The sequence below is a fragment of the Varroa destructor genome, unplaced genomic scaffold (assembly GCF_002443255.2).
Source record: "Varroa destructor unplaced genomic scaffold, Vdes_3.0 BEIS01000005.1, whole genome shotgun sequence".
Classification (NCBI taxonomy): domain Eukaryota; kingdom Metazoa; phylum Arthropoda; class Arachnida; order Mesostigmata; family Varroidae; genus Varroa; species Varroa destructor.
In genome coordinates, this window is record NW_019211458.1 from 24,234,392 (window position 1) to 24,260,601 (window position 26,210).

Below are 26,210 nucleotides of genomic sequence, written 5' to 3' on the forward strand. Positions count from 1 at the left end.
CTTTTTGATAAATGATTTAGGTTTTCCCGACACCTGGCTTTAGTGGCCTGGGCTTCTGCAACAGAAACCTGTAATCATTTCACTCAAATGCCACGAGGTTTACTATTTAATCCCTGCGAGATAAGAGTTAATACTTCACAGTTCCTTGAAGAACAGCACTTACGACTTTTTGCGGCCCTTAGAACATTATATAACCAAGAATTCCGGCCCTGATGGTCTGTCTTTTATCAAACGTACCTCAGTTATTACTGCTCGCAATCCTAGCAAATAGCTGCAATTTTACCATAAATATATATGGCCAATCAAAGCTCCTCTATTCTAAAAAGGACTCTTCTCGCAAATTAAGATGTATCAATCTACGTTTTGGTCTAGAGAAACTTTTTAGTTTGGCCAACTATAGCTTTTCGTTAATAACTAACATTTTTTTCATAAAAAAAATGAAATTGTTTTTTTATTAAGGCTCCTCAAGGTTATTTCCATTTCCCGCGAAAAGAAAGTACACGATTTTGAGGGTGAACCAGTAGTGTTTATTGATTGATTTATTACTGTTGCTTCTTTTCTGTCTGCTTTATTTCCATTTATTTTTGTTCCAGTTTGTATGTCATCATGTCCTTCTGCTGCATTCATATGCATTCATTCGTATTTTTCCTCAACGCTATTCAGTGTAACGTCGAAGTTAGCATCGGTTTGTTATCACTGCTGAGCCACTTTGTTGCTATTATCGCTTGTCTGCCCTCCTCTTCAATATGTTTTTATCATTATTATAATAATTCATCATTGTTATTTATCTTTTCACTCGCCCTCTATGCTTAGTTCCTTCAGATATCGTTGATGCTGCGTCACATTCATATTTACACTGACGTCATTTTATCCATCCGCGTCCGCTTTCTTCTTGCGGGCGCTGACCAGGATACGTAGAGAGGGAAGGGTGGTTGATTATTCGTCCCCTTCTCCTGTGTTACCTAGGATTTCCATACTCCTTCCTACTAGATCCTGAACTGATCAGTATTAATTATATATATACCCCAGTCGTACAGCTAGAACTACTCGATGCTGAATAGTGCCACATCTATCGCTCATCAAAAACTATTTACAACATCAAGAGGCGACGAGACTGCGTCATACGACGAGAAAATCCAGCTTCAGCAGGTGAGACCATGAGACCATTCCGCTACTCTATAATGACCGACTTCTTAGATATACTATAATATCCATTCGTATGATAGATTTTTTTTGGTCTTTTTATGCTGTTTTATATTCTACTGTTGACGATATTTAAGACTCGATGACCTCTTTCTCGAACACTAACACGATTCTGCGGATTTCAGTTTGGTACGGTATTACAGAGCACGCTCTCTCTATCTGCGTCGGATATGCGTGTTAGACGTGTTCGCATCCACGTGTTTGTTGACGTTGAGTCAATGTGTATCTCCTTTGATAATAAGAACGGAAGATGAATGATTCTATTATTAATGAAATGCTAGTACTTGTACTTAGCCGCTATCGTATCGATTAACGCTTGATCTTCGTTCTCTACGTTCGTCCATTGTGCTATCCTTGAGTCCAGGAGTTTCGAGGGTCTCCTTTGTTCTCTTCTGCCGTGGCAGCTGTTTATCTCTCGGTGTGATTCGCTGTACTTCGTCGCCACAAAATAAATATGCATTCGTTTCCTGCATCAATTTCATCGTCTCTTGTTGCAACCTCTTTTCGCGAGTACATTGCAGTAGACCTATTTGTCTTGCCCATTAGTATTTTTTTCAGGCGTAATTGCTTCGCGGGTAGGATCACTACCGCCGATAATGTCACAGATTAAATAACGAGGATTGTTGTCTCCCACGTCAACTCTCCTTCAGCCTTTACGCCTACACATTCCCTTTAATTTATATCCGCTTGCTAGTCGGCTTATTACACAGTTAGTGATTATAGACATAGTAATATAACTACAACAAAAATATTTGTTACGTATATATATATATATACGTAGATATATATATATAGAGAGAGAGAGAGAGAGAAAAGTAATAATTATGTCAATGAAACGAAATTATGATCAACGTGAAAAAAATTTCCGTTGTTTGTTCCCGATTTTCTCAACATGGCTATTGCCCCGACCTATTTAACCCATAATACACAATTCTAGAAGTAACTAATGTATTTGAGGGCTGAATCATGTTCACGCTGACAATCTTTAGTCCTTAATTTGTCCCTATAGTAATTGCATTTGATTTTGAGATGCTCGAGGGTAAATGCGCTACATTCGTTCTTGCCTTCTCCATCCATCGCAGTCACTTCCTGCTTACTGTCTTGGCTCTGTCGCCCGCCAACGCAAACGCGTAGGACAGCCAAACTGAAAAAGCAACTGTTCTTCACACTGTTACTGTAGTGTTATATTCTTCGTTGTAGGTCTTTGTTTATCTTTGAAGCAGTAGCCTGTTATGCAAGACTGTCATGTCCTCCAGATTTCGTGCACATGTGTTCGTACGTCGTCTGCTATTACCACATGACTGCATATGCGTTTCATAATATGCGTAAGGCGGGCGGAGGGGGGAGGGGGGAGGATGAAAAGTTGTTTTCTAGCGTGTTCACCACCTCGTACTACTTCACAGCGCTTCGCACTATTACAGGATGGCTTTCTTTCATTTAGCGGCTTTTTGTCACGGTTAGAGATAGTTCGCCTTCCACTAGAATCAATTAATCTGCTAAGAAGCGTTGTTATCTAGGACATGAGTCGCCTGTGACAGCCTAGATGTAACACATATGCTCGACATACATACGCTGTGTGTATGTTCGTTCCACATTAGGTATCGTTTTCTGTATGTTCCTACAACACTTATTTGTTTATGAAATAAGTCTAATAATCCAGCAGTAGGCGGGTGCGCGGGAACCAAAGGAATCACCCCTGTCGATCTTGTTCTAACAACGTAGCTGTTACCGATATCGACATATCGAATTGGGTGGAATGAACCGAACTTGTTCTCAGTGTTACGTTTTCCCAAACAGTACTCGCACGCATTCTTTATCATACAGAGCCTCAAGATTAGTCCTGACGATAAGGCCAGTCCTAGGCCGGACGCCTTTCGACACGTCTTCTGTTGTATTTTATGCTCATACGCTTTACTGCCTTTGTGTCGATGGCGTCGTTACTGTTGCGTCTTGTCCCTTGAAAATCTTGTGTGGATGATTTTCCTCTCAGAGTGTTGTATCCGATGGTTTCTAATCGCAGCTCAAATCTTAGTTTGCGCGAACAAAATCCCTTGATACAGGATACCATTGATTTCCATACTAACTGGTATTCCAGCTTCAACCGGTCGACCATCTACAAACAAAATAAAAAAGAACATTATGCAGTGTTAGACTGCTTATAATATCGAAACAGGATCAAGGGTTTCTGGTACAAGACAAACATATCGAAAGCGTAAGTAAGCTATTAGGAAAATCATGTAAAGCGCTGCTAGCGTCTGCGTTACGGTCGTACTTAGAATCATTGCTAATATTATGAGACGCAAATACCTTCAACGGACCTTTTCGCATGAAGACTACTAACTGAACGTTTTTTACACGACCACGAAATCCGAATTTACTTAATTCTCACTCCTTTAGTCTACTGACACTAATTAGAAATAGTAGCTTCGCCTACCTTTGCCAAGGAGAGGTCCCAGAGCTTTACTCTGCTGTAGCTGCTGCTGCTGCTGTATATGTGTTTTTATAAGTTCCTCCGCGCAGAGTTTCTTAATTTGTTGCGCCGTTGACAGGTGATCCGATGGACTCAACTGATCGAGTGGGGAGCCACTGTTATTTGCGCCCCCAGACGATGACAGATTCCTTTTTAATGACGAGGGCAGAGGCTGCGATGAAGGCGGAAGGCTGCCGAGGCCAGGCGGCAATGGAGGCGATCTACGTTCCATTTTCACGTCGAGATTGAGCGCCTGCTCCTGGCCGCTTAGAAGACCTCCGCCAGCTCCAGCGATCATTGAACCGATACTGTTGTCCTCTTCACCTGTTGGATAAGCGTGAACACGAAAATGAAGGTCTAGGTAAACCATATGTATAGCTTGCTCTCTTTAGATCCTATTCGATTTCGTTAATAAGTTAGGGTTTTAAAAATCCAAGCGGCATCCTAGTTGTTTCCATAGCCAACCACGATATAATTGTTATACTATACTAATCATAATTTTATTGGTTCGTTTAGCGGGCGTGTTCATTGTTAAACTTTTGTTCCGGCATAGTATAAGGGTGTAAGCGATCGAATTTTTTTACGGTCCTCGTTATCGTAATTTAGGTACAATTTCGATGAAAGAAACAAACTATCTAAATAGTCATTTATTCAAAGTATAAGATCCAAGCACAGTAATTCGTTTCACGTGAAACTCTTCGTAATTAAGCAAGGGAAACAGCTAATATAGTCGCAGCATTCTTCGTTCTTCTTTATTTCTATTTGGTTCTTTATTCTAAAAAAAAGGTGTCCTCATTACACTCTCCTGCCAAGTGGCAACTCCACCGATGTTACAGTAATACAACCGGACTAATATTTTAATTACTCTGCGTATCTTCATCCTTGTCTTCATCCGAACGTTTTTGTTCGTTGTCTCTCCGTCGACGCTGTTCCACATATGTGAATGCAATATTAATAGAATTATTTCGAATCGAAAAGTACGCGCAGCAGAGGAGTCACTAGCAACTGTCGCCAGCCTCAGTAGAACCATTATTGAATCAGCTTTTCGTTTCGTTTGTCGTTTAATCGACTGCGAGGCATCATTAATTCGACGAGCTCCCGCTGGGTGCGGTGTTTTGAAGCGCTTGAAAATCCTTCTTGCAGACAGAAAAAAGATCGAAGGAGTCGCTTTCTCTGTGATTCTCTCTCGGTAACATTTTCTATGGCCAGCGGTGGCAGACGAACATGGGAATCCAAACCGAAACAACAACAAACGATGAAGTAAAAACGACGTGAGACAAGCAGCGCAGAATTCTTACGTGTGCTTCAATAGTAAAGCTCGTAGCCTCATCCTATGTACGTAGACACATAGTAATAGCTTACGTCGTGGACACCGACTCACACGGAACTCGACAATGCTCAGGCTACAACAACTGCCGCAGTGCTGATGATCGTGAGCGTCGTCATAACAACGACGCTCTTGGATCTATCGGCGAACGGTGGCATTCGAGATGCTGTAGGCGACTCACGCTCGACAGCTTTCTCCGGTGGAAGACAACATTTGAAAAATCCAGCCATTTAAAACGACTGGATTGGCCATGCAACGAAACATAGCACTTAAGTTAGCACCATCACCATAAACAGTCGTACTTCTATTTTTTCGTATATGCTGGTCGATAGATGTATATATACCCAGTCACGAACCGATGATAGCTGGCTGTAGTTGGAGGCTTGCAAGGCGCTTCGATATGAATGAAAGGGTAAGCTGGTAAGTGTATATAAAATTATGAGCTGGATCTTTTTATACGCGTGTGGCTGACGATGGCAACTAAAAGAAGTAAACTTCTTTTTTAAGTTAGCGTATAGGGAGCAAATAGCCGACTATATTGGTGAATTTCTCGTTATAAATAAAATCTCGAATAGGAGTTTGTTTGTTAACAAGCTATGTCGAACATACAGGGACTACTTAGAGTAGGCAAATGTCAATCCTACATATTCAGACAACAAGTGAAGTGGACCCTTTTTACTGAAGCCCGCGCTTAGCCCAAGACGCTACCTTAATGTGCGAATTTAACTCATGTTCTGTTTTTATTATAATAGCAAGTGAAGACCCGTCAATGGTTCCTTCGCGAAAGCAGACTGATAAAAGAGGGAACTTTAAAACGACAGCACAGATTTAGCTCCTTGAGCCATTTCTACCGTTGTTAATATTTTATATTTTTTCTACTGTAATTTGTGTTAGATAGATTTTTCAGAATCATCGTTGAGTATCATCTAGTACGTAACAGTGATCAGACAAACGGGTGTTTATTACCACCAATAGCATAGGACCATTGAATATTTTTTGTTATTTTCTCAGCGTAATTAAGCGAGGATAAACGCTCAAGCGAAACTCCAAATACCAACAGAAATTCACCGGCTATGCAATGGCGATTGTTACGTTGATGATAAAAATATTAACCTTTTCATATAATTTATCATTACTTCATTTGGATTTTTAATGAAACCCCGCTTCGCGTGTGTACATCTATGATCACATGAGCCCCCGACGCAGACATCTTACTTACGCTATGCGTTTTAGCGCCACTTCTGCCACATGCCACTATCATAAACTGTTATCTTGATTGTATATATGTATATGTACTAAAGCATACATACATGTATGTAAGTTAAGGTGATGCGATTGCGTCCATACGTACTCGCGAATTTATATAGGATCACTCTTTTTGGAATGACTTTTGTAGCCAATCCCTCATATTTTAAGCAATTTGCTCAACTCGCGGCAATGGACCGACTGGTCGCGCCGATGCTGGCTAACTTGGACTGTCTCATTGTTCAGTAACTTAAATGTGCCTGTCCAATGGCAGGAACAACAGGCGTCCGCAAAGGATGAACAAATCGTCCTCTGATGTTTGTTGCTGTTATGTGCAGTGTTGTTCTAATCGGCCACTTTGTTGCCGCCATCTTTATCGCAGTTAGCAAGAACAGCATCAGCAGCTGCGACCGCGGCGACGATGGCAGAGGCCCCCCAAACGCCGCGGGAGAGAAATGACAATTCGAATATACATACATACACACAGCATACGTATTACATACACGCGAGTCTACATAGATATTATATCTACATATATGTACACAAAGATGTCTTGAGCATGAGGTACATATTTGTAAATTTATTTATCTGCGTGGTTGTGTACATTGCTGAATAGTCTACACCAATTTAAAGGCGCGCTACCAAGCACCCCACTATCTTGCTTCTGCTCCCTTCCTCTAGGCCTATATAGCGTGCAGTGCGCGAATCCGCGCACAAGTGCATCTCCATAAAGGAGGCCGGCAGTTTCCATACGGCGACCCGGAGTACCAGCGTACGCACGAGATACAGCAGCCGAACCAGAAGACCAACGAACGATCTGACCGATGCCCTGACGAGTCGGCACACTAGCAGCGATGTCTACCTCTTCTTCATTTTCTTTAGCGACGCTGCTCGCTAAGCCAGTCTCTGGGCATTCGATGAACCAGCAGCGGTCCAACAGACCGCTGGATGAAGGGAATCGTAAGACTAATAAATCCATGCTGATTAGTGGTCGGCGATCGAGTGAAATAACGGCATGATATGGTTGTTTCGCTTGTCCTCCCTTTTCTAACTTCTCGACGATTTCAATTAATTCCAATACGTAGAACAACGTTAGTACTGCGGGAGGTAAAAGTTTGTTTTTTGCGGCATAAAACATCGGTGTTCGGTTGAGTGAAATGGCGTATTATTAATTGTCAATCATATTTATCTTCATTAATTCGAGAAAAGCGAAAACAAAAAAGGCCAGTAATCGCCCTGAATCATCATCGGATCAAGTGTCCCTGTCCGTTACGTGTTAGTCTCAGCTGAGGCAATGTTGAAAAATCATAAGAACCGTACGAGCGGTCGCGCTCGAGCGAACCTCACGCTGAGATAGCGATCGTTTGATGTATTCATATATGATAATATCGAAGATCGCAGTTGGCACAAGTTCACTGATGTATCACTTGAGACTGGATTGATTGATAGTTTAGTGCAGCACCCTTGTGTAATGCTATTTCACTTTATATCGCGTCTGGATTGAGGATTACTCCATGCTGACTTCGGATTGTGCTACTTCGTTCTGAAACACCATTTGACAAGGCGCCGTAAATGGTTTATGGCGACGATACTTTGACGTAACACATGACGGTGACGCTGACGCTGAGGTCGGCCATTGGACCTCATCATTGAGCATCACCAGCTTATTGAAATTAAACTAACGATATCGATCTATTTGTGCGCAGCTCGATCCAACGCATCATCCAACATTACAATTACTATAATAATGATAATAAGTATCGCATAGAAAAACAAGAAAGAGGAAGACCCACGGAAATGGGAGCTATCTAATCATAAGACGACCTAGATATTAGCATTGGATTTAGTTGTTCATTTGTGATACAAGCTCAATCAGAAAGAAAGTTTAACTAATTAACTCTTTTGATTGATCGGGATCACGACTCCGTCCGTACACATACATAATGTACATACTAGACTCCTTCGTTGTATTTTTTTCCGTTTTAAATTTATGTTAGGACCGATTATCATTATAGTTATCCATAAGTTGGCCTGTATAATTAATTCCCATCTGTGTCATGGCACGATTTCCGCAGCGCCTAGAGCCCACTTGCGTGAAACCTATCGTCCCCTTTTCACGGCAAGTAACCATTCGCTGTTAAACAGACAAAAATTTCGTTGAACGGTTCTCATCCATCCTTAAATGTTCGTTCCTGTTCAGCGACAAAGAAGTAGATCGACGCGATCGAAGCTTGACCGTTTTCTGAACAAGTGAGCATCAATCACCAGCAGCGAATAAATATATATCGACCGCCTCTTGATTGTCTAAAACCGCATGACTATAGTCTGAATGTTCGGTGTGTACATGCTCATTCAAACAAAAGTACACAGGTAACCATTGAAAGTGGTGATATGGGTATTTCTGTACGGACCACTACGAAATTATAACCCATATATAACACATCTCGCCCAATATTTTTACCACCTATCGTATCAAAATGTTGATTTTATTTTGATTAAATTTCTATTTATCGAATTGTGTCGAAGGTACACACTATCCTACTTGCGACTGTCTCTTCATTCGGTTTTTACAATAAATCTTTAAAAATCGACTCCTAGCCGGAAGCCAACTCCTTGAATTGGCAGGTTAGACGAAAAAACGTTCATTTGCGTAAACTATATATATATTGAAGGAGTTCCACCCAAAACATAAGACTACCTGTGGCCCTTTAGCATTTCGACCGGACTTCAATTCAACAGAATTCGCCAAGCAATCGATTTTGAGTCTGTCCCTATGCTCTGCTAAAGGAGATATGTGTGTCCATCTGTTAGATGTATATAGCCGCACTATGGCCAAACCGAGTAACTCAGAACGACTGGACCTTCCCTAATTTTTTCTCATTTTTTCTTACATTTTTTTTTTCGTCATTTTTTCATCAGCAGCCGTCTTCTGCCACTAAAGAAGAGTTCTTCCCTCCAGCTCCTAAAAAGCGCAACCATTCCCGCGTCCGGTTATCACCACTGTGGGTCGCCTATTTGCCGCTTCACAAATAACATGCCAATGTCTACTGCTTTCGGCCTACTGGGAATATTTTTAACGCTAGGCCGTTTTGAAGCACACCACTGGTAGGCGCAGATACCTGACGCCGGAATCGCTTTTAGGCCATCATATCTTTTGTCGAAAGGGATCATCACGCCATTCGCTCTACGCTTTCAAATCCTTAAGGAAATTGCCACCTGAGCTCGTTAGTGCCACTAGCAGCCGAAGTAGCAACAATAGAACATCAGTATCCGTAACAACAATGGCAAACGTAGCGACATAACGCTGCATTGATAATGCGCGCTCGAACGCCATCTGCCGGGAGTTTGATGGTGTGTTTACTTTTTGCCTAATCACCATTGTAGTGGCTCTAGTTATTGCGAACTATTTAATACCGATTTACAGGAAGGCCACATACTTGGGTTTATCCTAAACGGCAGCCTGGCCCCTAGGCGAGGGTGATGCATATAGCCTTATATTAAGTGATACGGTTACGTTGTGGCGATATGTCGGAAGATGTTAGAAGGCATGTTTTTAACTTTATCAGATGAGAAACGCCCTACCGAAGCTATCGTTTATAGTAGGGTTTGATTCATATACGACCATAATCGAATCATTTTATTGCTAATGTAACGGAAAGTTTCTAGCGGTAATTAAAGATATATCAGACATACGTACTATAATTTTTGTTCTGCCAGTCGCTACAAAGTGATGCTGCGAGGGAGATATAAGTAAGCGTAGACTAATCTTTGCCATAATAACTTAGCATTACATTGAACTTTTTGCTTCAAATTATCCTCAGCACTTCTATATACATCGACCACGCTAGAACAATCATGATTAAGCTGTGGACGGCATGTTTCTTTAGCCGGGAAACGAGCATTCTACACTGCATCCAGCCCCTATATTGGTATTCATATTAGTTTATATCATTAAGTACGACTATAGGCTACAAGTTTTACTACCGTCTACGATAACATAAGTGGCTAGCTTTTTTCTATTTGCTTCTAAAACGTCTAGCAGGGAGTACAGTCACTACCTTTACGAGTTTCTTTTCAATACGACGACGACTTTTAGGGTAAAAACAGCAGCGGCGATAATGAGTCTTTGCCTTCAGCGAAACCATCTCGTAGCGTCGTCGCAAAGAGGACTATCCTACCCCAACAGAGTCATACGCACAATGATAGCAGGACGTACTCTATAAGGCATCCAACAGAATCTGTCGAATCTGAGAATCCGAACTGTGAATCTGAATCTGTAAGGATCTGTTGAACAAAATACACTGAATAGCTAACGTGCCTGTGGCCATACAGCGTCACCGCTGCTGTCGCCTATAACAAAACGAACCAAGTAACGCTACTTGGCCAGTCGCCCGCATTGCGTCAATAAAGTCAAATAAAAAACAGTACAAATCAATTTTTCCAACAGTTCTTCATCAGCGACGAAATGACCATCACGACAAATCTATCGGCAGCTAATGCTTGTTATTTAAGCCTGCTTTATTGATTCAGCGTTAGCTAGGTAGCCGAGTGGAGGATACTTGGGCATGCCTTGTTAGTGCTGTAGATGTCAGAACCACAGATCTCTCGTCGACAAAATTGCCTTCAGACCATTTCTAGTCGTCGTCTGATGAAGATATCTCAGGACGTCCGACTCGCAGGGTTTGTTACGTCGGCACACGTCGATGCATCTATGCACGTATCTATCCGGGCGCATGTTCTTGCTTCAGTATATGTTTTTCCACACCTGCGTGCGTACTAGCTAGCCCTCAGCAGCAATATTACTAATAAGAACTGCCACTTATCTATTAGCTACGTATGTATATTAACGAAGACGTTCAAAGCCAGCGAAGGCCAATAGTAAACAGCTACGATAGATGCATGTAAGCACCTAAGTGCTTATAGGTCGGCGAAGTGGAAGGCCTATAAGCCGAAGAAGTCTACTCATTTCGGAGAAAAAAGTTCAACTAATTCATTAAATGCTAAATGCGGCACGGATACATAATGCATTGAAAGCGCACGTTTAAATAACGTTTTACCCATGAGATTTTGTGAGTAACAACTCTATCGTTTGGTCATTTCGTTTCTGATGAGTTTCGTTGCCGAAACCATCTCTTCTGTGTAACCATTGACCTTAGACGCGTTGTCCGTGTCTTCCTATAGTTCCCCTGTAACGGTCTTCAACTTCGCTTTGATTTCATATATTTTGTTCGATGCCTTCGGGACAGTGGCTTTCCCATCCAAATGATTCATGTTTGATCTTTCCTCAATTGCGGATGAAGCCAAGTTCAATAGCGGCTCCTCATGTTAACTAATGTTAATTATTTTTGTTGTGTAACTTTCAACAGTTTTACCGTTCGGTCGATTTCAGCAGTACTGCGACGTACGGCACGTGCTCACCTTTGAGCAAATGCTCTGCTCTGCTCTGGCCATCGAGAGATTTCGATTATATGGAGACTTGTGTCAGCGGAAAAAAAGAAGAAAGAGCTTTGATGATCCGGATATTTCATTGCTGGCTGAAGTTGTTTTAGCATATTGAGTATTGTGCTGAGCACGTAAAGGAATCAAACCGTTTTTCCTTTGAACGATTATGCTGCAGCGCATAGATAGTACAGATGCACAATGCAGCCATAGCCAACCGCCAATAGGAAATCGCTGGCGGACTTTTTTCCCTCGTCCGGGGAAAGTCGCTACACAATTTTTTTTTCAATGGTAATCGGAAAGAAATAGTTTCTTGCTCTTACAGGCAGGATGCCTTTCGTGATATTATGCCTCTGCGAGCCTCAGGGCACCACATCGATGACATAATTAAGGTCTTTTTCTCCTATAATGCTTGCATATTGCCAATCTTAGTGGACGGTGAACTATATAAGCTCCCGCCAGCTGGAGACTGTCATACAGCACACGCCCAGTGTCGTCAGTTCGACCGACGACGCATGAGCGGAATACGTTCAACACAACCCAAACTAAATCATAGGTAAGTAAACGCCCACATATGGGAGTAGCCTGGGCAGTGATACTGGACATTACAAAATAAGATCATTATGTGTCAACGTAATCATAACACGTTTCCGTCTATCTACTGTATTATAGAACAAGTCTGACGAGAGCCCACTATCAGCTCTGAATGTAACAACTGCCTTTAGCTGGAGTAGCCATTCCAGCCGCGAGAGGGTGAACTGTAGTGAAGGAAGCAAGGCTTCGACGCTTTACCGGAGCAGTCATTTTCAGGACGTGTTCACACCAGCAAGCAGGCCAAAGGCGTAGAAAATATAATAAAATAGGGTAAGCTAAAATGTGTATATGTGTACACCTGTGATCGACAATTGATACAACTAGATACCAGCTGATCAGCTTACCCAACTTACCCGAGGAAGCTCCATGTAGATTATTGTTATTTCCGTTGAGTCCACCGTTGAGCTGAAGCAAGCCGCGATGTGGAACAAGTGATAGGGGTGGGGCATTGTTGCTGCTAGGCGAACGTACAGGTCCACCCGAACCGGCGGTTCCTGATGAAAGCATTTCGTTAAAGTGATTGTACGACGAACGACGTCCCTCGCGACGGTTTCCATCAATGGCCGCCTGCAGCTCATCAGGATGACTAAGTTTTTCCTTGTCACACTCATACGGGTAGAGGTACTTCATGTATTGCGTACGCAGAGTGAATGCCGCTGATGTGATGGAAGATGGCAGATTGAGTCCTTTCGTAATTTCGCGCCATATCTTCTTATTGATTACTTCGACAAGACCGCCTCGCGCCACAACCAATCGGTAAAGCTCGTACAAGTCGAGGACCTGTTTTGCCATAATCGGAATACGGTTCACTGGTGTACCTGATAAGATTAAATATAAAGACAGAACAAGTTAAGCTCTGCATTGTGTTTGTTGTGGCGTTCATTTTCAGTAAAATTATTATTTTATTCATACAATGTTGTGCAGTATTTATGTGTCGTCAGCTAGACTTGAAGCAGCGACCGCTAGTTTCCCGCGACTAAAGGCTTGGCTGCCAGCCATTGTGTCAACTTATCTCGATTAGATTTATCATACTTAGACATTGAGATTAACTCGAGAGTCGTTTTAGGCCATACTTTCGAAGGAGAAAGCCAAATAATTTATACTTTCTTATTAATTTTATCAACTTCTTTCGACCCAAATGATGTCACCAGCCTTTTTTGACACGTCACACAACCAACATCAGTCGTAAAAGCGTTAATTAAATCATCTTATCGTCCACAACAACTTGATACCTTACGATCACCTTCCGCATCTAGCTACTTTTTGTCTGGAATTACTTTTCTCAGACATTTCCTCCATAGAACACTTGCTGGGTCAGCAAGACTAAGTGGGTTAGGCCGGAAATGGTAGCCTCGGCGTCTACAGTTCGTGCCGCCTACCACAGTCCGGTCGCGCCGTAGGCCGAAAAAGTATGGAAGCAAGTACCTAGCCCCTTATGGCTAACCTCGATGGGGAAGTCTATACAAATCTACTGACCCGGACGACTTTTCGAACGATGTGCATTTGCCCGGCAGCCAATGAGTGTGCCTCCATAGAGTGCGTCTCCGCACGTAAAGCACCTAATAATACATAAAGCATCGAGCGCGAGAAAACAAGCCAATACGATCTGCGTACCCGCACAGGCCTATTTGGGTGGAAGACAACGTTTGCAGAAGCCAGCCGCGGTTGCACATATGTCACGAAGGGCAGAGCTCAAAATTAATAGGAAGTGTTTATCATAAATGCTAGTTAGCTTATTCCAAACGCTGTAGAGTTCGAAAGCGTATTCTATTATTTACTGGCTTTTTTGTTTCCTGACACTCTGCTTCCCTGGGTCTATATCGTCGTGTTGGTGATACGCCATAAGCGCGGAGACATGGGACTTGTGTTCTAAATATATCACACCCACAAGGCGAGTTTAGGTAAACCATGTGAAGAAGATGAGCGACCGCACAAAATCTTCGAACATATATGTATTGGTGCAGGGGAGTATACGTCGTTAGGAGCGGAAGCAATAACAGTCCCGGATAATAGTAATATATATTTTTAAATGCTTACAACTGACAATAGAAGTGAGCTCGGGAAGAGTCTACGATGTTATCGTTATTTCGATGCGTCGTAATGTCGGCGCGAGTTCAAGCAATTACATGAGAGGTTTGTGCTGAAGAACTCCTTTGTGGAATCATCTCCCCATGAATTTTACCGCCACTTGGGTGTCTATGTCATACGCACTAATCTCGCCTGCTATTTCTTCTGAACGAACGTTGAAGTAAAGCAGTAGCTGACGTGAATCTCTTAATATTTATTTGCTATATCGGTGACAAAGAGAATCGTAATCAGCAGACCACGAGGATATTAATCGCTGACCTCATGCGCATAGACTAACTACTTACGCCTAGGCATCGCACATCGCTAGATTCAAGCGAAAAGAAAATCTCTTTGATTCAGTGCACATGTGCATGTACAGGTGTGTACTGGTCGTTAACCCGTTGCCTTTATATAAACCACATTACCGTTCCAGGGTGCGGCTACAAGGGTCCTCACATATTGCCTCACATTGGAGCCGTAGTCGTCGCCTCGGTACACACTTATGCGCTTAACGTGTCAGCGTATCGTACATCGTGCGAACGGCTCAGTCAAGCACGTACATTCTTTTTCACACCCAAACTCTTCTTGCTGCCCGTCTGGTTTCAACAGTTCTTTTTCCTTTGGCTCCCAGCTGGGTTTGCCTTAAGGCTAACACCAAGCTAGCAATGGCGACGACGACAACGAGGGCGGCATCGGCAACAGGGACATCTCGGTGCCGATCATTGAAGTATCGTTGTGTTCGACAGGCACAACCACTGCGGCTGTAGGGACGATTTGTAGTTTTCCTGCCTACTTCTTCAGCTAAAGTGGGGGAAGACGATACGACAAGGCGCGAACTCGTTGTCAGGCAACGGTGAGTCTTGCTGCCGTCGCTACAGCGCAGGTTTTCCGCTGCACTGAAACCGTTGTTGTTGTTGTTGTAGTGACCGTTATCCAACAATTCTGTGCCGGCCAAACAAATACAGTCTCGAAGCTTCATCTTTTTCGTTTGTCGCATCTAACATGTCCTATTGCTGGTTCCTATTGGCCCAGTCAGTCCCTCCGTGCTCTGGCCTGTTGTCACACAATAACTCCACGGTGGTGCTGTTTACTATTCAATTAGCGTTCAGGTCGTATGGCCGACGAACAGTGCGCGGACTAGCTATCCCCCTCCACTCGCGATGCAATTGGCTCCGTTCACCGTCCAAACTACCCCAGGTAGGTAGCATTCCCGTCTCCCCATGCCCCAATGCAGTTCTGCCGTAGTTTCTAACTGCCCGTGAGTTAAGTGAGTGTAGCTCTACGCATCCCCGTTGCTACCGCCGCTAGCGATGTACCAACGGTGGTGGAAGGCGATATCCTCCTCTGTCAGTACCTCTGAGCATCGAAAGCTGCGGGGAAGCAGCGGTGCGCTCGAAATTTTGAGACAAAAAAATAACTCGACAATTAGTTTTCTTCCCCAGTCCCCTTGAACAAACTCACCGGCCCACATATCCACTACCCCCGGCTCGGCCCAGGCCCAGGCCCAGTGCTCGCAACCGACAATCACCCTCTATCTTAACTCTCGTTCTCGTCTACTATACTCCAGTGGCCCCTCACCGCTCTCTGTAGATAGAGGGCTGTTTCTCTAGTTGTTGCAACTTGTCAAACGAAGAGAGACAACTTGAACGTGTTTGGGTACCGAACGACCCCTCTGATGTTTGTGCCTATGAGCTTCCGTGAGGCGGCATGCCCTCGACCCTACTAGGGATGACACGACGTGGCGCGGCCTGCGCACGTGGTGCTTTCCGTTCCAGTGCAACTGCAAGCTCACGGCACCGGCGAAGGATCTTGCGTAACCCCTTTTTTCGCTCTGCTTCGCTATGTGCCCGAGCAGCTACTGCGCCTAACCAGGCTACCCGCTACTTGGTCGTACTTCTGCTAACGCGCAAAACTTGGACTCTCTGTCGCTTTGACGACGACACCGCTACAGTAGCAACAGCAGTACTTAATAAACACTGTCCAATTCAGCCCTTTTGCTGCCCCTTCGGCCCCTCGCTCCATATCCCACTAACCAAGCAGGCACCTTGCTCCTCCGACTTGAGTCGACCTAGTGGCAGAGAAATAGCGATAACGCAGTCAGAGTGTTACAGCGACGGATTTGTAGCAGTCGTAATAGTCTCGACAGCAGAGTGGTAGCTCTAGAGCTAACGCAACATAAACCTTCTAATTTCACTACCATTGCAAGGTTAAAACCTTTTGCCGACAGCCGGGCTGGTAAGGCTGAGCGACCGGAAGGTTTTGGGCCTTGCAAGTTGTCGTGACTTTCGGTGGTGACTTTCTGCGATTCTTGCTACGACGCTAGCTCGCATGAGCATTCACGCAACGCGGAGACAAACAGGCTATTTTTCGAAATAGCTAAATTGAGCTAAAGTTGGGTTCAGGTGGGGGTAATGTAGCCCGGGAAACGGGGAACGGTCGCCCGCGACGACGAGTTGCGAACGTTTAGCGACTGAGGGTCGTTTACTAACAGAATGGGAAAGTAAAAGAATGAGAATATGAGTCAAAAAATAAAAAATTGAGAGAAGCGGTAGGAATTAGCCGATACGAATCTTCTAAAAGTGACTGAATCTTGGGGAAAAATTGTGCAATGACTCGCCATTTTGGCAGATACCAGGTTAGTGCTACTTCTGCTACTGTCGTTGTTGTCCTTGTCGCTACTAAAAGGGAATATATGTTGCCCCTGTGCACTTCTTTCTCCCTTTGTTCCTCTTGTGTTGTATGCCTCTTTGCCCCGTTTGTCTGTAACAACCTAGCCTGTAACAACAATCACCCCTTAACCGGTGCCCCTGACTCTGACTACCCAGGAGCTTCACTTGAACTGTTACGTTACGAAAAAATTCACTTGGTCGGAGCCTTTCATGATGCCCACAAAAACGACCTAGCAATAGAGCAACGGTATCGCATTGTAGAAAGTGGCGGCAATTGCAAAATCAACTAAAGTATTATGAGAAGAGCTCATGAGAATGAAACGACAAAGAACATGTCCTGTACTGAAAGTGACATTTCAATTACAACTGTGGCCTAAATCACACATGGAACTCATGACCGTACGCAGAGAGTATTAATATTTTCCTGCTTCTTAAAAGCGTCAGCGGAGTTGAAACATATAATTAGCAGATTTCATGATTCCTACCTGGAGAGTATTCGTCGAAAACAATGTTGGGAATAGATATATCAGAGCAGCAAGAATACGCTTACTTTAAAAAACAGAACCATCAAAAGGCGTAGCCTTGTCCTGTTTGTACGCAGTGAATATAATAACAATAGTAAGGAAATTCGGGTCCTTACGGCTTTTTTGCCAAAGCTATAGTGTTGGTAAATTAACAGTTATTCAACCATATGAAGAAGTACGACGTACCAATTTTTACAACCAAATTCATTCCTATAACTGCGCTCGTCAACACTTTTATCTCTTTTCTGATAAAATGTATTCTTAAAGTAATTCGATTCGGTCGAACGTTATCCGTTGTCGGATATTCGTGGTCCGTGCTTGCCGTCCTAAATGGACTATTGCGCTCAGAGACATATCGCATCAGTGAACCGTAGCGCGCCTCAGCCGCTTCGCGTTCAACCCAAACAACAACAACAGCAACAGCAACAGCAGGCCGTCAAACGGACGCTGATACAAAACCGGACGATGTCTGCGTTGGTGAATGCCAGGGCCGTTTTGCCGTACCGTTTCAATTCATTCCTATGTAGTAATAATTTGGAAATCGAAGGGTTTCAAGTTGTAATAACGTTGACATCGTCATCTGCTTTCGAATCGTTCGTGCAGCCAGATTCAAAATAACAGCAGATGCAGGTGTACATACACGCTTATAGGAATAGGCTAGCAGATTTGGGTGATGACGCAGCGTTACCATGTCATTAGTAAACGTCGTTGAACTTAAGTCCAATAAGCTATCAGTACTGTTCTGTATACGAAAAGGTAACGTGGCTACCAATTGCCAGCCAACGAATAAAACCGTAAGATAAGTTCTTTTTTCTTTAGCAACTAGTAAATATCAGTTCTTCAAAGTATAAAAACGGTAAAAAAAATTACCACCCGCAGCCCTGTTTCGGCGGCCTTTTTAACGGCGGCCTGACAGCCGACCGACTGCTACAGAAACGATCCCCCAGACGAAAACAGAGCTTTGTCTTATTCCAAACGATCGAATTCGCCGGTGACATGAGATGTGCCGACGCAACGATCTGTTCATTCTGGGTGGATAGTCATTACGTACGACTGCCCTACCACTTGACGTCGCCAACCTTTTTGATCGGTGACTACTGGCCCTCAGTATCTCATACGAGAGTTCCGTAAGAGGCAATGACATGTCGTCTTGATAGTCCGTACCATGCGCGAAGCTCGGTGATGATGGAGCTCTATTTAGTCACCATCGGAAAACCTTTTCTGTCTTTCGTTTCTTTATCCACTCTTTTTTTCCGTTTCCCCCCATAACCGACCCTTCCCCCCCAGAGTCATCATCGCCCACTCGTCAGGTAACTATCATCTGTTCTGTCTTGTAGCAGTAAAATGGCCTGAAGTAACGTACGCATCAGTCGCAAAGGGCCACTTTCGTGCAGCCCATAGCTAGCTAGACTACGTATTACATGCGGATTTCGACCCCGTATCGATTGCTAAGCTAAGCCTTCATATTATATAAATGTGTATATACATACACACGTACAGCGCGGAAGCACCCAGCATCAGCAGATTATGTCGGCATGCTCGGCAAGTAGAGACATCGACTCTGCTGTAGCTGCTATTGGTATTCATGGCGGCAATGCTGACAGTGGTTACGCTGATGATTACGACGATGGCGGTGGTTCTGTGAACGACTCCAACCCATTCCATCCAGCCTTTTACGACAGTGAATGAAGAGCCTTCAGACGCTAGTGGAGTTGGTGGCACGATGGCGGAAGCCATCGTTATAACTGACGCGCTACGACGGAGAATCAGATCTTCACGAAGACGACGAGCTCGAGTTCTTCACTCGTAGCAGAAGTAGTAATCGTTGTTGTAGTAGTTTGTGGCATCCGCTTGGCCGTCTCCCATTGACTGGTTCCCCAAATCGTTGCAAACGCCACTGCTTCACTACTCCACCACTGCTGCTGCTACTAAAAGCTAACTATAGCAAACACCCGTTCACGTATGTGTGTCTGTATGTTTTTAACAACAAGTAAGACAACTTTTTGAAGAGCTGTGTAGTGAGTAGAGCGTAGTGAGCCTTGAATGAGTTTCATCCATTGAGATTTTTCTTCCCCAAACATTACCCAGCTCGCCCCTCCTCTTTGAAGTAGTGTCGCCCCCTGATGAGGTGAACACCTCGACGACATCCAAGTCTTCGATACAAATGAGGACGACAACGACAACAATAACAACATGAGGCGGACATCGAGCGCCAGGACGACAGGCGGTAAGCAAAAACCTGACGGAGGAAGTGCATTTTTTATATCCTAGAACCAGTGTTACCGATCGCCGGCAATGCACCGCCTGCAATATCAACTGAATCGACATCTACCGAGCAGGAGTAACTGAAGTAGTAAAAGCGAAGCTGAAGCAGCTGCTGCTGGGGAAGTGGCGGGGAGGGTGGTTCGAAGTCAATATGGAACGAAGGTAGCTGAGAATAGATCGATAGCTGATAGCCTGATGATTGGCTTTTGGTTGTTGCTTAAAGAAGGACTGTGAGAGTTTTGTTGTTGTAGCAATGGTTCGCTTAAGCAGAGTAGAGAAGGGCCCAGCGGCGAGAAGCGAGCGAGCTTTTGATAACGATGTACCGACATGCGAACCGTGCGGCTTGACATGGTCAACATTTTCGCCTACGTCCATTGACAATGTTCTACTATTACTACGGTTTCCATTACTACGAATGCAGGTACTACCATTGAGAAAAACTAACGCAATGTGCCTTGCGCGGTCGATTAACACCGTCAAATTGCATCAGCGCACGAGTGGCGTTCTACCAGCGGCTATTATTTCGGTCCTTGAATAGGTGCCGGGTCCCGCTCATCATGTCGAACAATTTATCACAAACATCTCTTACAAGAACAAGCTAATAGAAGAATCTACGAAGGTATTGTTATATAGCGACTCTAACTACTGGCCGTTGCATTTCTTTTCCTCCGTTGGCTCTGTTTACGCGTATTCGTACCGCGTCGATGTGACTTTGTCAACTATCATGTCCTCTACTACGACCACTATATATATTTTTCCTAATATCTATACGAAATCGATGGATATACGGCAGCGTATTTACCGACACGCACTACGAGGTAGTTAGCGATCGTGAGGTAGGAGTCCTTTGTGAGTTGCCAGTTTCACTCAGCGCTTAGTGTGCCTCTGTCGAGGTTCGTCTCGACTTGCGCGTAGCCAGTCTGTTGTCTGCTTCAAATACGATGGTTAGTAGTTCGGCATCTTTGCGGCGATGAACGACGCTAGCGATGGCGATGGCGGTAGTATTGGCGGAAAAAGTGGAAGCAGGCACCACACAAAACATCCCTATATCAACCATTGCTGCTGCTGCTGCTATCAATAAGCCGTGCGCGAGTTATCAAATCATAACGCCGGACGAGTGGTCCACCTCCGGTGGAGCAGACTGCGACAATCGGTCGAACGATTGGCAGATAGACAGAATGTCAATGATGCCAATGTCGCCGCTGGCTTGTTGACCTTTCGTGACGCGTGTCGGAAAAACGAACGTCACTTGGCAGCAGTAACAACAACAACAGCGAAAAAAAAAAAACTGAAAAAAAACAAGGGACCATCGATTGAAGACCATTTGCTAAATATGATGAACATGGCCGACTGCGATATATTTTTGTCAAACGATGAAACCTGACCCAAATCATGGAGGGATAACCCCGGTGTGCTGAGTAGTTCTAATCACAAACAAATGGCAAAAACGAAAACTAGTCGACTGATATCAAATTGATATAAGGCGCTAAAGGCTGAAGAGTTAAGGCTAACGATCGGCAAAGCGTTTCAGGTAAACAAAAGGTGTTGGGCGTCAAAGTTTAATGACAAAAGAAAATCAGCTATTCGCTTAGCTTGAAACGAGTATACCGATTTAAGGCCGGGTCTCAAAATTTAGGGAGGTAAACATAACCGTAGCAAGTACTTTTTAATAGTCGTAACTATTATATAAATGCGTCCTCGCGGAAGCATCAAGGCGGATGCATCAATGAAACAAACAAGACACGAGTAATTCGCCGACAACATAGAAAAATAGAAACGACAGATAACCAGAGCAAGGAAATGACAGTTAAAGTTGTTGAAACACATTGAGCACGTACAGCTGAACAACGGGGTCTCTAAAACGAACAGTTTTTAGAACACGGCCCAACGTATAGAATAGATTTTACCCAGACCGTTTTTGTGTCCCACTGGTGAAATGCTTCTGTATGCTCGTGCAGAACCTATGCAGGTTTATAACCTTTCCGACTCTACATATATGGATACGGCTGATACAATTTTCTGAAGGGTACGGGCACTGCAAATCATTCGCTGCAAACACAGCCCACCTCAGTGCTTAGCAGCGTGCACAGAAGCATCAAGACGTACCCGCTGTGACAGCCAACGGTCACCGTTGCTCTTCTGTATCATCCATGGAAAGAATAAGTCTTGAAAAAAATTAACTCTTTAGCCGATAGCTACGAGTGACAACACATACAGTTGTGTTCGTTGAGAATCAGCTGGGCAGCTATGAAAAGTACTTTGTGCTAGCGCACTTTGTCTCAGGTTTAAAAAGCTTGCCAAAATATCGAAACGCCGTTTCAAGGGTCCTACTTGAAAAAAAGGTCCCGAATCTCTAGTGTCGTAAGCGCATACGATTCGATATTCAGGTAACAAACACCGACGCTACAAGACAGTATTCCAGAAACCATGCTTATATTTTGAGAAAAGAGGAAGACTCTCAATTAACGGACGTTTCCACTGCGCCGAGTATGCTACGTTTGTCGATTGCGTGAGGTTTCTAGTATAGACCTTAGAAGAGCAAACCTCAGTCTTCAAGCAGACCAATCGACTGATGAACCACACAGCTGGCTGGTAACGTCCCGGTATTACTTACGCCCAGTTCCCGTTCAGCCCTTTACTCAGATGTTTATAATAGCTCAAAAGTACAAAAACACCTAGTTAGTGCAAAAATATCAGCCTAGAAGCAACTAAGGAGAATCTGAATGAATCAGCATGTTTTCCCAATGCGAATTAGTAAGTCTGTATCTAACCCCGTCTTGAGCTTTCTTTTTGCTATCTTCTGTAGCCACCGTGACCGCAGCTATTGCAGCAGCTGTTAATGCCACCGGAGGAGTTACTTTGATCCGCGCGGAGCAAGCATGGCCCATCAGAGTGTAATCCACATCGAATGCTGCAGCTAACCCCTTGAACTCAACGTGTCTGCAGTTTCGCAGTCGATCTGCAAAGGCCTGAGACAGAGAATGAGAGTTCCTTCGGCCTTCTAAACGAGGTCGACCGACGGTGCCGCTCCGACCTGCGAGACTTGGCAGAAGTAATGCATTCAACCCTGCAACGATATAGCATTACTATTTGTTGCATGACAAGATGCTCAGACGCAATGTTATATTAATAAGATACTAAAGAAAAAGACGGTAACCGCTACATCGTCGACGACGAGAATATGCACATTCATCGGTTTCTTGCTTGCTTACGACGACAATAGGAAGTGCCCGGTGGAAAGTAAGCGTGGGGCACATTTGAAAGCAGACCAGCATCGAGATGAGGTTTTTTCCTTCTCAGCCACTGCCCCAGGGCAACGGCCGCTTATTGGAACGTGACAAAAGGTAGTGTCTGCGTGACTGGTGTCTTGTATCTGATATAAACTGCAACATATACGACTTCATCGTATCACTAAGGTACAATGCCGGATGGGCCAGTGATCTGCGACTGCACGAAAAAAAAAATAACGAAAATGATTAATGAGAAATTTTGCAACCGAAGCAGCCAGAATGTAAGACATGTATCTTGCTTTTGTTTGGGATAGAGTTCAGCATATAAATCTTATACAGTGTACAGTTCCAGCATGAAGAGTTTGTAGAATACTGGTGAAGTACCTGCATCCGTAACGTAAATTTATAATGACGATGTATGTTGTCCTATCTACATGATGTACTTATATACCCACCTATATAGTTTGCCATGTTAAGTGCGTCAGATCCGTTGTAATACGTTTGGCTGGTTTATCTAACTCGTCAACTGTGGGGCTCGCGCTTCTCCCGCTGTGTTGGCGTCATCATTAATCGCCGACTGCAACCAGCTGCGGACTGAACGTTCGGCTTAATCGCCAACGAATAAAAGCAAAAAAACTACTTCTAAGTAATAAATAATTCACGAATTACCCGATATGTAGTCGATACCATATCAAATATGGCGGGAGTAATGAAAACAAAGCCGCACAGAAGGGCAATAACGGGGTTCCTAAGACGAAATGTACTTAGAGGTTCCGAACCTGGACTCGTTGCGGGTTTTGTCAAGCTATTTCAAGTAGGCCTAACCACGTGGTCATGGGCAGATGATTTTTATTGTACTACCGTAGCTAAACAATTCTAGTCCGTAACCTAGCATACCTGAGGCGCGGCGCGCTTATAAGTCTATTTTCATTTCTATTTAATTTAGCGCCAAAGAACGTCCAGTGAATATACACAGCCTGGATAGAGGCTTAACCAGAATGGATTTGTCAAAATTGTCAGAAAAGTTCATTAACGGGAAGACGAAGCGACCCGATCAAGATTCATGGTTCGTTAGCAGCGTCCGTCTCATCTCGGCGATCGTACATGCATGATCATCGATGATCATGTCACCCATGCGGCCGGAAGCTATGGTGACAAAGATTTATCCTATGCTATTACTTGAATCTGTGCATGATATCATCCGCATATCACGGCAGAGAAGAAGCGGGAATCTTGCTGATGATGGTAGTAACGCCTGCAGCATATGCTCCGATGTCAATTCGAGTGACAGCGCCCTCTTTCCCGTCTGCTCTGAGCCACATCGTTGTGAAGATAGCCATTACACATAGAAACTTGGGCACACATCGAGGAAGTTGAGCGTGAAAAGTGGCTGGCTAAGCTTGGCCTATCTTAGGCGTAGACGAACACAGGCGAACCAACAAACGGGAACCGTCCTTGTGCACATAGACTAAGCAAATGGACGGACATACCCCCCCCCCCCCCGTCCCCCCCCCAGCGGCAGTACTTGTGGTTGTAATCATAGTAACGGCAGTAGTAGCGTGTATCTATCTTCCTTTTTGGCTGCGCCATTGAAGCGAGTACATACTACATCGAACGTGCCGAGGGCTCGTCCACGACGTCGGTCTTCCGAGCATATCGTAGCCATTCAGACCCGCTAGCTAGAGAATGCTACTGTGGCCGCTGCCGCCGCTATAACATTTCCTTTCCAGCAGCTCGCGATCACACATCTTAAATCACTTTATAAATAGATCCATCTCGCCGGTTGCCTGCCCTCTGTTCCACTCTCTGTCCCCCTGATTTCTCCAGTCTCTCGGTCATTTTCTCTATAATTTCCTCTCCTGTTTCTCTACTTCTCCGCATCTTTGCTCTTGTCCTCTGTTACTTTGCCTATCTTCTGTTTTTCATTCTGATCGTTTCAGCCATCCTACCTAGAGCTGTATCATGTACTACCAACAAACTAAGGCACATTCATGTCACAAGCCACTGTCAACAATGCCAACAATACTATCGTCAATGCTGGTGGTGGCAGGCTTTGGCTTGCAGGCCAAAGCCCTGAATACGATGGTTTAATAGGTGCCGCATACTCTATCGGTAAGGGTCGACGGGTGCCGGCAGATACATTCTGCAGATGTCTAGCTCTTCTAGCTCTCCACGTGCGTCCGCTGGTTCGAACAGTGTTGACGCTAGCGACACTTTTCGCCTCCACTGGCCGCTGCCAAGAAACAGTAGATATAGGTGCATAGCTAGAAAGGCATCGTGTTGAAGTCTCTAGATGGCACTACATAGAGAGGCATGTTACATAGGCAGCTAATAGAATAGGATAAAAAGAAGGGGAAAGCCATAGAAAACAAGCGAACTTCGTCGTCACTTATTCAACACACGCTGTTGCGATTAGAAAGGTAGGAGGTTAGTGGGCAGGCTAGCCAATAAAGGGGAAATATAAAAAAAAAAGTCGGGAAAGCCGCTCGAAGCTGACGCAAAGATGCTTTCGAGGCGCACGCCGTTTATAAGATGCAGCGGTAGTAATACATGGAGCCGTCACAATAGCTCAATTGGTGATACGCCACTAACGCAAAGAGTGTCAACGTTTGTTGAAACGAAGAGGACAACAGAAGAGAACCGGACACAATGGGAATACGGACAGAGGCGACTGCGGTAGTTCCGAAACCCTGCGAAACTATACGGACAAAGCCCTATGGACGGCGTAGACAACGCACTCGACCTAGTAGTTATGTATTTGAGGACCATCAATAACACGTCGTTCGAAAACCGCTGAATCGTCGTCATGACTGTGTTCGTGACAACTAAAATCACTGTTGGAAGGGTTGTGGCCACCACCAGATACCGAGTCCAAACTTAACATTAAGCATCAATGTAAAAACGCGCAGCCACGAGCATAAATAGAGACAGGCAGATATGCGCAAAATTTTGATATGCGAGAGTCTGTGTGATATCTCATCTCAGGTTATCCAAGCTAAAGGCAGTAAAAGCGGTGAAGTCGGTAAGGTGGCAGAGGAAAGCCCCAAAAGGCCTAAGCTGAGAACCGAGGCCTGAGGTGTGAGACAACGATGGAGATAAGTGATCGAGTGGTACTCGGTAAGGGCTGGACATAAAAAGTGAACGCGGGCGTGAAAACAACAACCATATGACATAGGT

General features: G+C 44.3%; 1 protein-coding gene across 7 annotated transcripts in view; it reads right to left on the minus strand.

Annotated features, from left to right (window-relative positions):
* Positions 1-504: 504 nt before the first annotated feature.
* The window catches only part of LOC111251626 (uncharacterized), a 123,791-nt gene continuing 98,085 nt past the window's right edge, over positions 505-26,210 (minus strand). For 5 of the 7 annotated variants that reach the window (XM_086990585.1, XM_086990588.1, XM_086990586.1 and 2 more), the window contains 3 exons: positions 12,623-13,096; positions 3,638-3,997; positions 505-3,316 (listed from right to left, as the gene is read on the minus strand). In XM_086990585.1, the coding sequence (XP_086846711.1) occupies positions 3,225-3,316; positions 3,638-3,997; positions 12,623-13,096 (926 nt within the window). In that variant the 3' untranslated portion in view covers positions 505-3,224. The remainder of the gene's footprint in view (positions 3,317-3,637; positions 3,998-12,622; positions 13,097-26,210) is intronic. The other 2 variants (XM_022808362.2, XM_086990589.1) reach the window with 2 other exon arrangements.